The sequence below is a fragment of the Eurosta solidaginis genome, chromosome 2, assembly GCF_040869045.1.
Source record: "Eurosta solidaginis isolate ZX-2024a chromosome 2, ASM4086904v1, whole genome shotgun sequence".
NCBI classification, from domain to species: domain Eukaryota; kingdom Metazoa; phylum Arthropoda; class Insecta; order Diptera; family Tephritidae; genus Eurosta; species Eurosta solidaginis.
In genome coordinates, this window is record NC_090320.1 from 134810178 (window position 1) to 134825428 (window position 15251).

The following is a 15251-nucleotide window of genomic DNA, read 5'->3' on the forward strand; positions in this document are numbered from 1 at the left end:
AACAGGTAGTGACGAAACTTTTTAAAAGCGAGGTATACCGCCTTCGCTTCCAAAACATAACTGTGCTGTCGCGCTTCTGCCCCCGTCGACTTTTTGCTCCAGAAGTACACTGGGTATAGCTGGCCGCTATACCATTGCAATAGTGTTGCACCGAAACCATCCTTCGACGCATCTGTATGTACCTCAGTCTTTGCATTTCTGTTGTACAACCTTAGTACTGGCTCTTTAGTCAAACAATTTTTCAGCGTTTGTACAGCTTCGACTTCAGCTGGACCGATAGCAAACACAGAGTCTTTACGTAGTAGATTTGTTAATGGTCTGGCGATGTGTGAGTATCCTTTAATGAACTTTCGAAAAAATCCCGTTAGGCCTAAAAACGACTGCACGGCCTTAACATTTTTTGGGATTGCAAACTTATTAACCGCATCCGTTTTCTCTTTGCCTGGCCACACGCATCCATCTTTAACCAAGTGACCCAGGAAACTTACAGATGCCTGCATAAAATGGCATTTTGGCCATTTGATTTTCAAACCGTGTTCTGCTGCCGTTGCAAAAACCAGCTTTGTCTTACGAAGACAATCATCAGCTGTTTCTGCGTGAATGATAATATCGTCCATATATAAGTCTAATACGTTATTATTTATTAGATTCTGGAAGACGTAGTTAACGAAACGTATAAAAACGGCGGGAGAGTTGCAGAAGCCAAACGGAGCCCTATTAAATTCGTAAAGCCCCCTTGTTGTTGTGAAAGCGGTGTATTTTTTGCTACTCTCTTCAATGGGGACGTGGAAAAACCCATTTTCCAAATCCAAAACCGTAAAAAATTTCGACTTCTGCAACTTTTCGAGTACGTCCTCAATTATAGGGACCGGAAAACAATCTTTTAGTACAACCGAGTTAAGTTTTCGAAAATCCACACAAATGCGGCACGTACCGTCCTTTTTCTTCACGATAACCATGCGGCTGGCGAAGTTGGACGTAGACTGTCTTATGATTCCAGCTTTAAGCCACTCATCAATTTGCTTGTTGACTGCTTCAACTTCGTGGAATGGTATGCGACTTGGAGCGTGCCTGAACGGGACAACGTTACCATCCGGAATGATCTTCAATACAACTGGACATTCCTCAACATAATCGATTGGCTTGTAGTTGGTAATCAAGGAGCGAATTTCGGCTTCGTACTGCGGAGGAACATCAACATGAGAATTTGTGTCGGTTACATTATAAATACTTATCTGATTAAGATCCTCATAAGTTTCCCCCACGTTTAGTGGAGAAAACTTATATCCATCTGCCGTCGCCGCCAAGTTGAACTTCGAAATAAAATCGTAACCCAGTAGCGCATCATACATAACGTCTTTGTCAGATACTACAATGAATTTTTGCTGCGTCAGTAAGTCGTCAACACCTACTTCAGCAACGAAACACCCAATTGGTTTTGTAGATTTAGTACCGAGGCCGCGAAGCTGTTGCATATATGTTTGCAGCACACCTCCACCAACTTTTTCGAATGTACTTTTTTTCATAATAGTTATATCTGCGCCCGTGTCTACTAACCCGCTTACTTCGACGTTGTTAATCTTTATGTTTTTACAGCGTTTCGAATTATGAACCAGGTTTACAGCAGCAGCTACAGTTGGACAGTCTTTCGACATATGCCCACTTTTATTGCAACGAAAACACTTTGTTTCTGCTTGGCAATTTTTCCGCATGTGATCCGTAGCGCCACAGTTAAAGCAATGTGTTTTCTTTTCGCTTGAAATGTGCGAACGCTTCTCGTTTACGTGTACTTGCCCTTTATGCTCTTTGTTGCTTTTTTCCCGCAAAACTATTTTCTCGTAAACTTCGTATTGATCTTGCAATTCCTTATATGACTTACAGCTCCAAAGGTTGTATTTAAATTCGTCTTTTAATTGCAGTCCACCAACTATATAACGAATCACCGACTGCGTGTCTATATTACTACGTGTAGCCAATTTCTTCATCTGCAGCACATATTCGTGGAAACTCTCATTCTTTTGTTTTTTCCGTTCTCGTAGCTCTGCGTGAACATCAGCACTACACATTTTTGACTTGTCAAATTCGTCTTCCAACATTGTGCGCATTGCACCATATTCGTAAACAGCTACCGATTCAAGAAAAAGTTTCGCAGTTTTCGTCATTTTCGCCCTTGCTTGCACGTACTTCTGTACATTGTTCAAACCGTATGCAGCTGCGTTTAATTCAAAGTTAGTAAACCAGTGTTTCACTGGCATATTTCCTCCATCGAATTCGGGTATAATTTTGCCAAAACTTTCTGCCGTAATTTTGGTTTCGGCCTGCTTTGTTTCGTCTGCTTGGATTTTCAATGTAAGCAATTGCACCAGCTGTTGTAGCAATTCATTATTCTTACATTCCACTGTTTTGTTTTGTTCTGCCATTGCCGCTGCTTCTTTTACTGCTTTCTGCTGCTCTGCTTCGGCCATGACTTTCTTGGAAGCTGTCTGAGCGTATTCTCTCCACCTCGTTGCCTGCTTTGTTGAGCGTGTGTTGTAACGCCGTCTCACTTCCTCTACCTGCTTTGTCTGCTTTTTGACTTTGGTGGTGTTTTTTGAATCGCCTGCGCTTTGGCGACTAGCACGAGTCATATGCGTTGAACGGAATTTTTTTTTTGACCGATCAACGACCCTTTTTTTTTTTTTTTGCGACTGAACTGCAACTGTAGAAGTACTGTTTTGCCCACTTCACTTTATTGCACTGCTTGCCTATTGTTCTTCAATTCGGCTGCAACTTACATAAGTTTGATTCAATTTGTATTAAGGTTCGGCAAGTTGAGCCCCCAAATGTAAAGTTATGCAATTAATAACGTTTATTATTCAATTCAAAGTTGAGTATTCAAAAATAAGTACAATTAAAGTTATGGTTTAAAGTGGATTACAATTAAAGTAGGTTGGTACAGCGAATAATTATAGTAACGACGGCTGCTTTGGTCGACGGCTGATTACGACTGACTGTCCGCTCGCTATTAGATTTTCTCCGAGCTAATTTACTCAGGCTGTGCGCTCGTTATTCGTCTTGAGTGTTTTACGTTTGCGCTGCCATATGTGTTGGTATATGCGTGCTGTCACAGTGCCTCCTCGCCCGACTTACATGTATTGCCTATGGGCGGCGAATATTCAAATCCGCCACTGGGTACAGGGTACCGTTTTTGAACAGAAAATATTTACATTACGCGCCTTGTTATCTGTTTCATTTTACGTTGTTGGCCTGGTGCTATCTGGTCTAGAATTGATATCGTAGCACTGAGCTAGTTGTCTAGTTGACATTCGACCAATATAATGGGGTAATTCCAACTTTATAATGATTTAAATATCTGACTAACATTGATGTGGCTTTCCAGTGTAAACTTTTTCGCCAAGCGAGCAGAACTTAAACAAGTAAACAAGATATGAACAGATAAATGGAAAATCTAAAAGCACTAATATAAGTATATTATTGCAGCATACCGTTTATATATTTGGTTACATACCTGGATGGTTCCGTTAGTTTGACAGAATATCTGATACCTTGTGGTATGACACAAATTTCATTCGGGCCCACTTTTAGTTTACCAAATTCTGTTATTATATCCAAAACACCTTTTTGTGGCACTAAAGTAAGAAAAGATATAGTTATTAATTAGTTGTCTTTTATTGGCATTCGAGAAGATGTAGACTTTTTCTTTAATAGAAATGCACACAATTAAAATTCTTCTAAATAACACTTCTTAAGTGGATTTGCAGTAGTTTATTTATTATTTATTTATTATTACCAGTGGCAATGATTACCCGTTTATATTTCACTAGCCTTTACCCGCGGCCCGTCCGCAAGGAGAAAACAAGTAAGGACGGGACTGTCTTCGGCTGTGCCGAAGACTTCACGCCTTTCATGAATGGCGCTGAACAATAATCTTACCCCGTTCGTAATCTCCAAATAATCGGATTTATAAGGTAAGGAATCTATAGTGAACAGATGTACATACCTAAACGATTTTTAAGATAAATATAAAATAAAAAAATAGGTAGGTACTTTGTGTGAGGATGCAAAGTTTCACGTTTTTTGTGGTCTGCATGTAGGAACTATGACTACGAATCACGTATTTCAACAATATATGACGTAAACGTAAGTATTTGATGAAATTTGAAGCTTCTAGCCGTAAAAAAGGGGCAAAAATTACAGCTTATATGGGGTATATAATATATATACCACCGATCTCTATGATTTTTTCAAACAAAAATACATGTTATATACGTAAGCAATTGGTGGAATTTTAAGTTTCTAGCTGTTAAAATGGGGCAGAATTTGCGCAAAGTTTCTTATCTGAACAATCAGTTGTATGAGATATCTATATATGTAAAAACAAGTGCACATTTCTGGTGTTACTTTATAATTTGAGACCGGCTCCACCAAATTCAACCGAATTTCTACGGTACATTTGGGCTGTCATGTAGATGGTTTCTGTAAAGTATGATTGAATTTGGTCGAGCGGTTCATGAGATATATCACCAAGCTACGGCTACGTTTCATGCAAATAGATGGTGCTTATTTGCATATTTGCGTTATTTCATGAAATGGAATAGGTGGTGCTTATATCCATTTTGCATTACTCAATCGAATTGACGTTTCTGGAATTATAATTTGACGTTCGGCATTTCTCAAGTGAAAACCAAAAGAAAAAAAAGCCAACGTAATCATTATCAGGCAATTTTGTAATGTTGTCAAAGGTTTCACCGGGATTCGAACCGTGAATCACATGGTGAAACTGCAGTAGCCTTTAACCACTAGGCCATCCTGATGGTATTTGTTTTCATGCTTAATTCAGTTTTTCTCATTTCTACACTAACAATACAATTGAGAAATTTTTTTTCTCTATATTAATTTGTGTGCCATGTAGATTTGTTTTTGTAAAGTTCTTCTTCGTTGCGAATGAGAAGCTTTGTAAACTCAGGCTCAGTTGTACATATTTATGTATGTTTGTTTAATGGTGTGTTCAGTTTATACTTATATTTAAGAATTCATGAGCTTAACGCCGGCTTATAATAATTGAATTTTCAATTATTATGTTTTCTAAGAGAAACTGAAAAGAATGAAACATTTATTGGCATATTGCTATGGAACCATTTCGAAAACCGCCAACGTAATCATCATCAGGCAATTTTGTAAGTGTAGAAATGAGAAAAACTGAATTAAGCATGAAAACAAATACCAGCAGGATGGCGTAGTGGTTAAAGGCTACTGCAGTTTCACCATGTGATTCATGGTTCGAATCCCGGTGGTAACCCTCGAGTTCAACGAATATATTCACCAGCGTCCCGAAAATTGTTGTTCCTACACACTTACTAACTTTTTTACTCTGATGCTTTAAGAATAAAAAAATTTTAAAAAAATGTAATGAAGAAATGTATTTATGATGTGTTGTACTGATTCATCTGCATCTGATCGAGTTTTCTTAAACAAGATTATGAACAATGAACATGGCTGCCATTTTGGCAATAGGGATTTTTCAGATACAATGGAAAGAGATACACTACAACACAACATATCTGTCACATCGTACTTTCGGTGTATATTGACATAAGGTCTTTTTGTTGTGAACTATGGAGAATCAACACCAGTTTCAATATTTATGTAGTTTTCGATTCATATTGGGAATTCCTTCTGTAAGTATGTCGTATCGTTGAACAAAAACATAGTAGAAAATTGTGGCAATGATGTATCATGTTTTTATCTTCAAATTTTTTTTCAAATGTTCTTTCTTCGCTCATTTTACAGAACACATTTAGTGATTTCAACTGTATCTAATCGTGCGCACGTGTTTTATTTTGTTTTTCATCAAATTTTTGCACGGTTTGTATTTTCGTTTTGTCTTTTGGACATATACGTGTGGGTGTATTTCGCCCACCGGCAGATGAGATAAATGCATGTCTGAAGTCTTCCGTTTTGTGGCGATACGTGAAAAAATTAACATTACACATACTCATGCGTGTTCAGTTGCACAATGATCAGTCTGCAGAGCAGTTCTCGAAGCAATTGTTATAGATCGGAAATGGCAAAATTCCAATCGACAAAACAAATGGCTTGATTACATTGCCAAACAATTGTTGTACAATTATCCAATCAAAAGAAAAATTAATTGAACGAGTGTTTCCAAATATTGTTCAAAATTACATGAATCACGATTGGTTGAGAGAACACGCAATACTGGCACCAAAAAATGTACATGTCAATGAAATCAATCATCACATTCTGAAAAAATTGCCATGTGTGGTGACAACATACAAGTCAGTGGATAGTGCAATGAATCAAGATGACGCAGTGAATTATCCATTTGAATTTTTGAATTCAATGGAACCGTCTGGTATGCCACCGCATTGTTTAAATTTGAATGTCGGCTCATCAGTGATTTTATTACGGAATTTATATGCATCAAAATTGTGTAATGGAACAAGACTGAATGTAAAAAAGTTGTTGACGAATTTAATTGAAGCAACAATACTGACTGGCAAAGCGAAAGGTGAAATTGTGCTTATACCGCCAATCCTACTGATACCAACAGAAATGCCATTTGAATTCAAGCGTTTGCAATTTCTAGTGCACCTGTTATTTGCTATGACAGTCAACAAGGCGCGGATTGAATTTGGAGGAACCGCGCTTTTCGCATGGACAGCTATACGTTGCCTGTTCCATAGTAGGCATTCCAAATTGTTTGTTTATTCATATCCCAGATGAAAAAACGCAAAATTTAGTGTATCTAAACGTTTTGGATTAAGAATTGAAATAAAGATTTAAAAAATTCTATGATATTTTATTCTTTTTCCAATATTTCTATTGGTGTAGCGAAGCACACCGGGGTCCCGCTAGTATACTATATATATCACCGATCTCTATGATTTGTTCACACAACAATATATACTATATACGTAAGCAATTGTTGAAATTTTAAGCTTATAGCTGTTAAAAGGGGTAGAAATTGCGAAAAGTGTCTTATCTGAACAATCGGTTGTTTGAGATATATACTATATATACCACCGATATTTATAATTTTTTCAAACAACAATATATGCTATATACGTAAGCTTTTGGTGAAATTTGCAGCTTCTAGCTGTTAAAATGGGGCTGAAATTGGGAAAAAATATATATATACTATATATATATACTATATATACCACCGATCTTTATGATTTTTTCAGACAAAAATATATGCTATATGCGTAAGCATTCGTTGAAATGTGAAGCCTCTATCTTAAAATAGGGCAGTAATTACGAAAAGTTTCTTATCTGAACAATCGGTTGTGGGGATATATACTATATATACGACCGACCTCATCCATATTTCCAGACAACAATATGTGCTATACACGAAATTATATAGTGAAGTTTGAAGCTTCAATCTGATAAATTGAGGAAGATATGACAAAAAACCTCTTTTTCTGAAAAATCGGTTGTATAGAGGATATATGCTATAGTGGTCTGATCCGGCCGGTTCCGACAAATGTCTAATTGGACACCCAAATACATACCCCCACCAAATTTTATAAGATATCTCAAATTGAGGGACAAGTTTGCATACAAACACACAGACGGGCAGGCGGACATGGCTAAATCAACTCAGCTCTTCATCCTGATTATTTCGGTATACTTAATGGTGGGTCTATCTATTTTCCCGTATGGACTTACAATTTTGAGATTCGTGCCAAAGTTAATATACCATTTCATTTTCATGAAAGGTATAAAAATAGGTAGGTACTTTGTGTGAGGATGCAAAATGTCACGTTTTTTTTGTGGTCTGCATGGAAAAACTATGACTACGAATCACGTATTTCAACAATATATAACGTAAACGTAAGTATTTGATGAAATTTGTTGAAATTTGAAACTTCTAACCGTAAAAAAGGGGCAAAAATGACAGTTTGTATGGGGTATATAATATATACCACCGATCTCTATGATTCTTTCAGACAACAATATGTGCAATATACGAAAGTATGTAGTGAAGTTTGAAGCTTCAATCTGATAAATTGAGGAAGATATGACAAAAATCCTCTTTTTCTGAAAAAACGATTGTATGGAGGATATATGCTAGAGTGATCCGATCCGGCCGGTTCCAACAAATGTCTAATCGGACACCCAAATACACCCGCTCACCAAATTTTATCACGATATCTCAAAAATTGAGAGACTAGTTTGCATACAAACAGACAGACGGAGAGACGGACACGGCTAAATCAACTCAACTCTTCATCCTGATTATTTCGGTGCACTCAATGGTGGGTTTACCTATTTTCCTTTAAGGACTTACGATTTTGAGATTCGTGCCAAAGTTAATATACCATCTCATTTTCATAAAAGGTATAAAAATAGGTAGGTACGAATCACGTATTTCAACAATATGTGAGGTAACGTAAGTAATTTGAAGCTTCTAGCCGTGAAAAAGGGCCAAAATTACAGTTTATATGGGGTATATCACATATATACCACCAATCTCTATGATTTTTTCAGACAACAATATATGCTATATAAGCAAGCATTTGGTGAAATTTGAAGCTTCTAGCTGTTAAAATGGGGCTGAAATTGCAAAAAAAATATATATATCTATATATATAAAAATGAAATGTCTTTCGTACGACCGCGATACCTGCCCAAACGGCTAAACCGATCTCAATTTTGTAAAAAGTAGTTTCTTGGACCTTCTTTTGGAAGGTTTATAGATAAAAAAAACTCAAAAATGTTTGCTTTTGCGGCCGAAAAATGCGGAAAGCTGAGATCTCACGATTTCGCATTTTTCTTGCGTTTTCAGTACATTGTATGCCACTAAACTACCAAACCGCTGAACCGATTTGGTTTGTGTTTGGAACATGTGTCAGCGCTTTAAAGGAAAACTTTCCCACCATAACTTGACTCCCGGGGTGGCGCTGGAGTCCCGACCCCGGCTTTTGGAGATATAGGTCATAAAATATCTTTATACTATATGGGTATCAAATGATAGGTATTTATGAGAGTTTTAACAAGGAGGTGAAATCGGATTCATACGAGAGCCCATTCCCGGAATATCGACCAAAATGTGGACTTGGCGTGACCCTAGGCATGCTTTTATACGATATTGGTATTAAATTAAAGGTATTAATAATATGTGAACCGTTTAAAGAGATATCGACCAAAATGTGGACCAGGCTGACCAATTTTATTGCGTTTTCAGTGCTTGTATGCCACCAAACTACTAAATTGTTGGGCCGATTTGGTTTGCGTTTGGAACATGCGTCAGCGCTTTGAAAGGAAACGTTCCTAATGATAGATACCTCATCTCACTTCACCACACCCCACCCCACCTCACCGCACCTCACCACACCTAACCGCAGCTCACCTCACCTCATCACAGTTCACCCCACCAAAAGTAACAGTAATTGTCATGCATAATTCGTCGGATTTGCGTTTTTTCTTCTTTCATTGCAATTAGCTCGCGTATTAATTAAGAAATAAGTACGTATGCACATGTATACCAGCTGTTTAAAACATAGTACACATTGGAAAATTTAGAAAATGCATTTAGCGAGTGAATATTATTTAAAAAAATCGTAAACATTGGATTTAGTGATTGCAGCTATAAAAAAAAATTATAAATAAAAAGTGAATTAGGTTTTTGTGCTGATAATAATAAATTTTTGCTTCTTTTTTCTCAAGTTTAAAGTTAATTTTTCAGTGAGCACTAATTTATTTATTTATTTATTTCAGTCATCGAAACAAGATTTCTTACATACTATGATCATGTTTACATATTTAATTAAATAGTGCAAATAGGCTTAACTTAAAACAATAAAGTCTGTCGTTGAAGTTTATTTGCGGAGCGAATGTGTTACACAGGCGAATGATTCTGGCTATCGGTTCATTATAAGAATAAAGCGACTTATGTGAACCCTCAGTTAACTTTCTGGGATTTCTGAGATTAATATTAGATTCCTGTACTCGAAACAGAATAAATATATCTGGGCAGTCAATATTGCCAGATAAAATATTGTAGGCAAATAACAGCGACAGATATGACCTTCTGTCCGCAAGAGATTGTAAGCCAAGGAGTTTCCTCCTTGAGGCGTAACTTGGAATATCATTTTCGATAAACACTCTTTTCATAGCAAATCTGGTAAATTTCCTCTGGATCATCTCTATTTTATCAGAGTACTTTGTGTAGTATGGGTTCCAAATGATCGCCCCATACTCTAAAATACTCCCTACCAAAGCAATATAGAGTGTTTTCAGAGTCATAGGGTCCTTAAAATCTTTCGTGTTCCTGATTATGAAACCCACCATCGAGTACGCTTTAGACGAGACTAGATCAATATGTTTACACAAAGTTAATTTTGTGTCAAAGATAATTCCTAAATCCTTAATTTCGGATTTACGCAACAAATCAATGCCATCCAGAGAATAGTTGAAAGTATAGACATATGCACGGCGGCAATAAGAGACAACGCAGCACTTGCTAATGTTTAGGCTTAGGTTATTGATGGTACACCAATTTATGAAAATGATTATGTCTTGTTGAAGTTTTTGGCAATCGAGAAGGCTGTTAATATTGTGCAATATTTTGACATCATCTGCGAACATTAAGCCCTTTGACGATATGATATGCAACGGTAAGTCGTTTATGAAGAGTAAGAAAAACAGAGGGCCAATGTGAGTTCCTTGAGGAATACCCGATGTGGCATAGACTTCAATGTTCGAGCGTATTGAGTTTATTATCACCGATAATTCCCTACCAAAAAGAAAACTTCTGAAAAAGCTCAATAAAGTGCCGGAAACACCAAATTTATGAGCTTCAGTAAAATAATGTTATGGTCTACTTTATCAAAAGCTTTTGAGAAGTCTGTATATATGACATCGAGTTGCGAATATTGTTCCATTGCAGTGATAATGTTGTTTGAAATAAGAGATAGATTAGTGACTATTGATTTACCTGGCAAAAACCCATGCTGGCAGCTAGTTAGGTCATGCTGAACATGTTCCAGAAGTTTTTTGTTAAGTATGTGATCGAACATTTTTGGAAAGACCCCCTTCTTTACTATAGCTCGATAGTTGGAGATGAGGCTTTTGTTTCCAGATTTGAAGATGAGTTCAGTTGAGCACGACTTCCAACAATCTAAGAATCTTCCTTGGCGTAAACATGTCTTAAAGAATTTGGTGATTGGTTTTACAAGAGAATCCACGCACCGAATGAAAAATATTGGGGGAAGACCATTAGTGCAGTTGAAGCTTGGCTTAAGGTCTATGATTGCATCTGCAACATCACCCTCAGTGATAAAAAATGCGTCAATAAAATTAAAATCAGTTGGTCTTGAAATTGTAGAAGGAGTGTCTTCGGACTGGTAGCTTTCATAAACTTTTTGAAAAAATGAGGCAAACAGATTGCAAGTCTCTAGCGTAGTATTGGATACACAGCCTTTGTATTCCATTATATCAGGTATGCCGCATGATTTACGCCTAGAGTTCATGTAATTGCAGAACGAAGAGGGATTGAGTTTCAGGCTGTCTTCAATTTTGGTTATATATTGATTAAAGAGATACTTATGAAGTCTGTCAAATTCGCTTTTATAATTGTTGAAATTATGAAGGTCCACGGGAGACTTTGAACTTCTGTATTTTTTAGAGCCTTATTTCTAATGTTCTTTACATGGCTTAATTCCGCGTTGAACCAAGGCGGTTTATTTTTGGGCTTAGAGGATTTCAAAAGCACAAAATTGGTGACGGCATCAGAAAAAATGTCACAAATATTTGTATATATTAAGTCTGGATCTTCTATGAAATCTAAGAAATCCCAGTTCGTGCAATAAAGAAAGGTATTCAATGCATCGAAGCTGGCTTTTCTAAAAGACAATAAAGGTTCGTGGTTCATATTAAGTCGCTGAAAACTTAGAAATTCGAATAGTTAAAGCTTTATGATGAATTGTGTTACGTGATATAGGTGACAAATTCAATTCACATGCTAACTTGAGATCTTCTGTTGCGAATACTAAATCCAATATTTTATCATTAGAATTTGCAAATGAATTTAATTGTTGAAAATTGTTATATAAGAAAAAACTAGTGACAGAAGATTCAATATCGGATTTAATATTAAAAGGTAGTATCCAGCCATTGTCTAATGACCAAATAATGTCAGGCAAGTTAAAATCACCCATAACTATTATCTGCCCATTTAGTGCAACAGATTCACTGACAAATTTGATGTTATTAATATGTTGTTCATAAGCATTAAAGCTAGAGTTAGGCGGTATATATAATATCATGATGTAAATATGTTTGTCATTTGAAATTGATACATCTATGCAGACTTGTTCAACTAACTTATCAGCAAAGGGCAAAACTAACAAACTGCTATTTAGGATTGTTTTAGCTGCTAATAACACTCCTCCATCTCGAGCGCAGCCACTAGCAATAGGGCATCTATCATGGCGATAAAGAGTGTAATGGTTGTCAAAAAACTCGGAGCTGGAAATTTGTTCACAAAGCCAGGTGTCGGTGATGGCAACAATATTGTATTCACGTAATGATGAAGCAATCCTAAATTCATTTGATTTTGTTCGTATACCACTTGCATTTTGGTAGTATATTGCAGTAATTGGGGGCATATACGACACAATATCGGTCGTCGTACCCGTAATGCTAGACGTTTGTCTAACCGCTCATAAGAACAACGCGAACGATTTAATGTAGGCAGACATGACCGAAATAATGCAAGGTTAGGTTCTGCTCGAAGTGAAGAGGAAAGGGAAGAACGTAATAGAAGTGATAGATTAAGGATGCAGCGTTGTGCGGTTGTTCGTAATCGATCTAATGATAGGAGTGAACGTTACAATGTTCATGTTCTTAGACAAATCTGTGTTCGTAACAATTTAGAACGTGTCGCGTTCGAATTCGATCCCGCAGTTGATTACGGTTCACACACATCCATTGTCATTGAAACAATGAACAAAATTTGTCAGTATTGTTGTGCGAAAAAAATCAAAAATGAAACAATGGGGTTTTTCTGTGCAAACGGAAAAATTAAACTGCCGGTATTGCAAGCTCGGCTGAGACTTTGATTTCATTGATGTCCGGAGCAACAGGACAATCGAAGCATTTTTTAAAAAATATACAAGCATATAATTCGTGCTTCCAATTGACGTCGTTTGGCGCAACTAATATAATACATAATGACTTTATGCCGACTTTCAAGGTAATTTAGTCGCGTGATGTCAGCTACATTATTTTCCGTGAATATGTGAAAAAAGCAGCAAGTTTTAAATTTTTTTCCTCTATAAATTTAATATAGATAATTTTAGAGTAAATATTCTATGAATAGATACTTTAAGGCCCATTTGCTGAACGGCAAGTTAAATTTATAGCTCAGAATTAATTTGTCAAAAATGTAGGAATTTAACCCTTCATTCGAAGTCAATTCTGTGTTAAAAATATAACTATTTGTTTAGCAAGTGGGCTTAAGAAACTTATGTAATATGATATCAAAATTTGAGATTTTTTCGAAAATTAACACAACTATGTATATTTAATGAGAAAAATACATGTAAGTGAAATTCTCTTAAATTTTGCTGCTTTCGTTGTCCACACAGGTGTGTACAGATATGTATGCACTTTTATCATAGTTTAATTCAATAAATGGTTATAAATTGCGACTTTCTTTCTAATAGATTCAAGGGCAAATTTATCATCGAATATGATCATTATTACCATTGCCCAATATTAACCAACAATTTTTGCAAATTTATTTTATCGGCAATTCGAATGTCGAGTTGGATCGTCGATGTGCAATTCAATCGAACGTCAGACGAGAAATTGTGGAACAGCTGCAGATATTGTTTCATCAAGAAAATGAATGCGGCCACCGTGGTGTGATGGTAGCGTGCTCCGCCTATCACACCGTATGCCCTGGGTTCAACTCCCGGGCAAAGCAACATCAAAATTTTAGAAATACGATTTTTCAATTAGAAGAAAATTTTTCTAAGCGGGGTCGCCCCTCGGCAGTGTCTGGCAAGCGCTCCGATTGTATTTCTGCCATGAAAAGCTCTCAGTGAAAACTCATCTGCCTTGCAGATGCCGTTCGGAGTCGGCATAAAACATGTAGGTCCCGTCCGGCCAATTTGTAGGGAAAAATCAAGAGGAGCACGACGCAAATTGGAAGAGAAGCTCGGCCTTAGATCTCTTCGGAGGTTATCGCGCCTTACATTTATTTTTTTTTTTTTTTTGATGATTGATGTTGTTTACAACGAAATGGTTGGAGAGGAATTTCCATCATGCGACATTGTTTTGCAGTGCCGAAACAAGCAGCAAATTGTGTGAAACACATCGTTCTTATAATGCATTGCAATATCCAACATTGTTTTGTCGTGGAGAAGATAGATATGAACTTAGTCTTTGACATTTAAAAAGCATTTCTGTTGCTGACTTCCATAACATAACTTGCAAAGAAAATTTGCAAAATATTATGCTTTATAACGCATCAATAAACTTAATAAAATAGCCATGTGTAATATTGGTGTAGGTCTAAACAAGAGGGCGCTGTTGTCAAATAGCATAAAATTTTGCAATAGTACATATAAGAAGAAAGCCCGATTTATTTTTGGTATTTTAAGTAAATATAAACATTTCACATTATCTCCTTAAAAGGTGAAAGTATTCCAAATAAGAAAGTGAGCGCAATGAATTACTATTCATACCGATAATGCTACGTGAAAATGAATATAACCATATTTTTAATTGTCGAAGGTTATTTCACAAATTTGCTGTTGATATGTATGCGAAGATTGAGACAGAATATTTAAATTTTATAAGATTCAAACAACAAAAGTTAAGATCGGAAGAATACATTAATTTGCGTGATGCAAAAAATAATGATGTTAGTATGAATGATATTGGCCGTTTGATAATTTTACCGTCAACCTACACAGGCAGTCCGCGTCATATGCATGAGTGTGCACAGGATGCGTTGATTTATGTTCACCATTAAGGACGTCCAGGTTTATTTTTGACCTTCACATGTAATCCAAAATAGGATGAGATAAAAGAACATTTGTTTATTGGTCAAATACCTTCCGATCGTCATGATATAACGGCACGTATTTTTAAACAAAAACTAAAAGCCTTTGTGGACTTCATTGTAAAATTAAAAGTCTTTGGTGAGGTTCGTTGCTGGATGATTACCGTTGAATTGCAGAAAGGAGGTTTGCCACGCGCGCATATGTTAG

At 36.5% G+C, this 15251-nt stretch overlaps 1 protein-coding gene across 7 annotated transcripts in view; it reads right to left on the bottom strand.

Annotated features, from left to right (window-relative positions):
- Positions 1-15251, bottom strand: part of hgo (homogentisate 1,2-dioxygenase) — a 1123318-nt gene that overhangs the window by 906693 nt on the left and 201374 nt on the right. For all 7 annotated transcript variants that reach the window (XM_067766247.1, XM_067766245.1, XM_067766251.1 and 4 more), the window contains exon 4: positions 3509-3629. In XM_067766247.1, coding sequence (XP_067622348.1) covers positions 3509-3629 — 121 coding nt within the window. The remainder of the gene's footprint in view (positions 1-3508; positions 3630-15251) is intronic.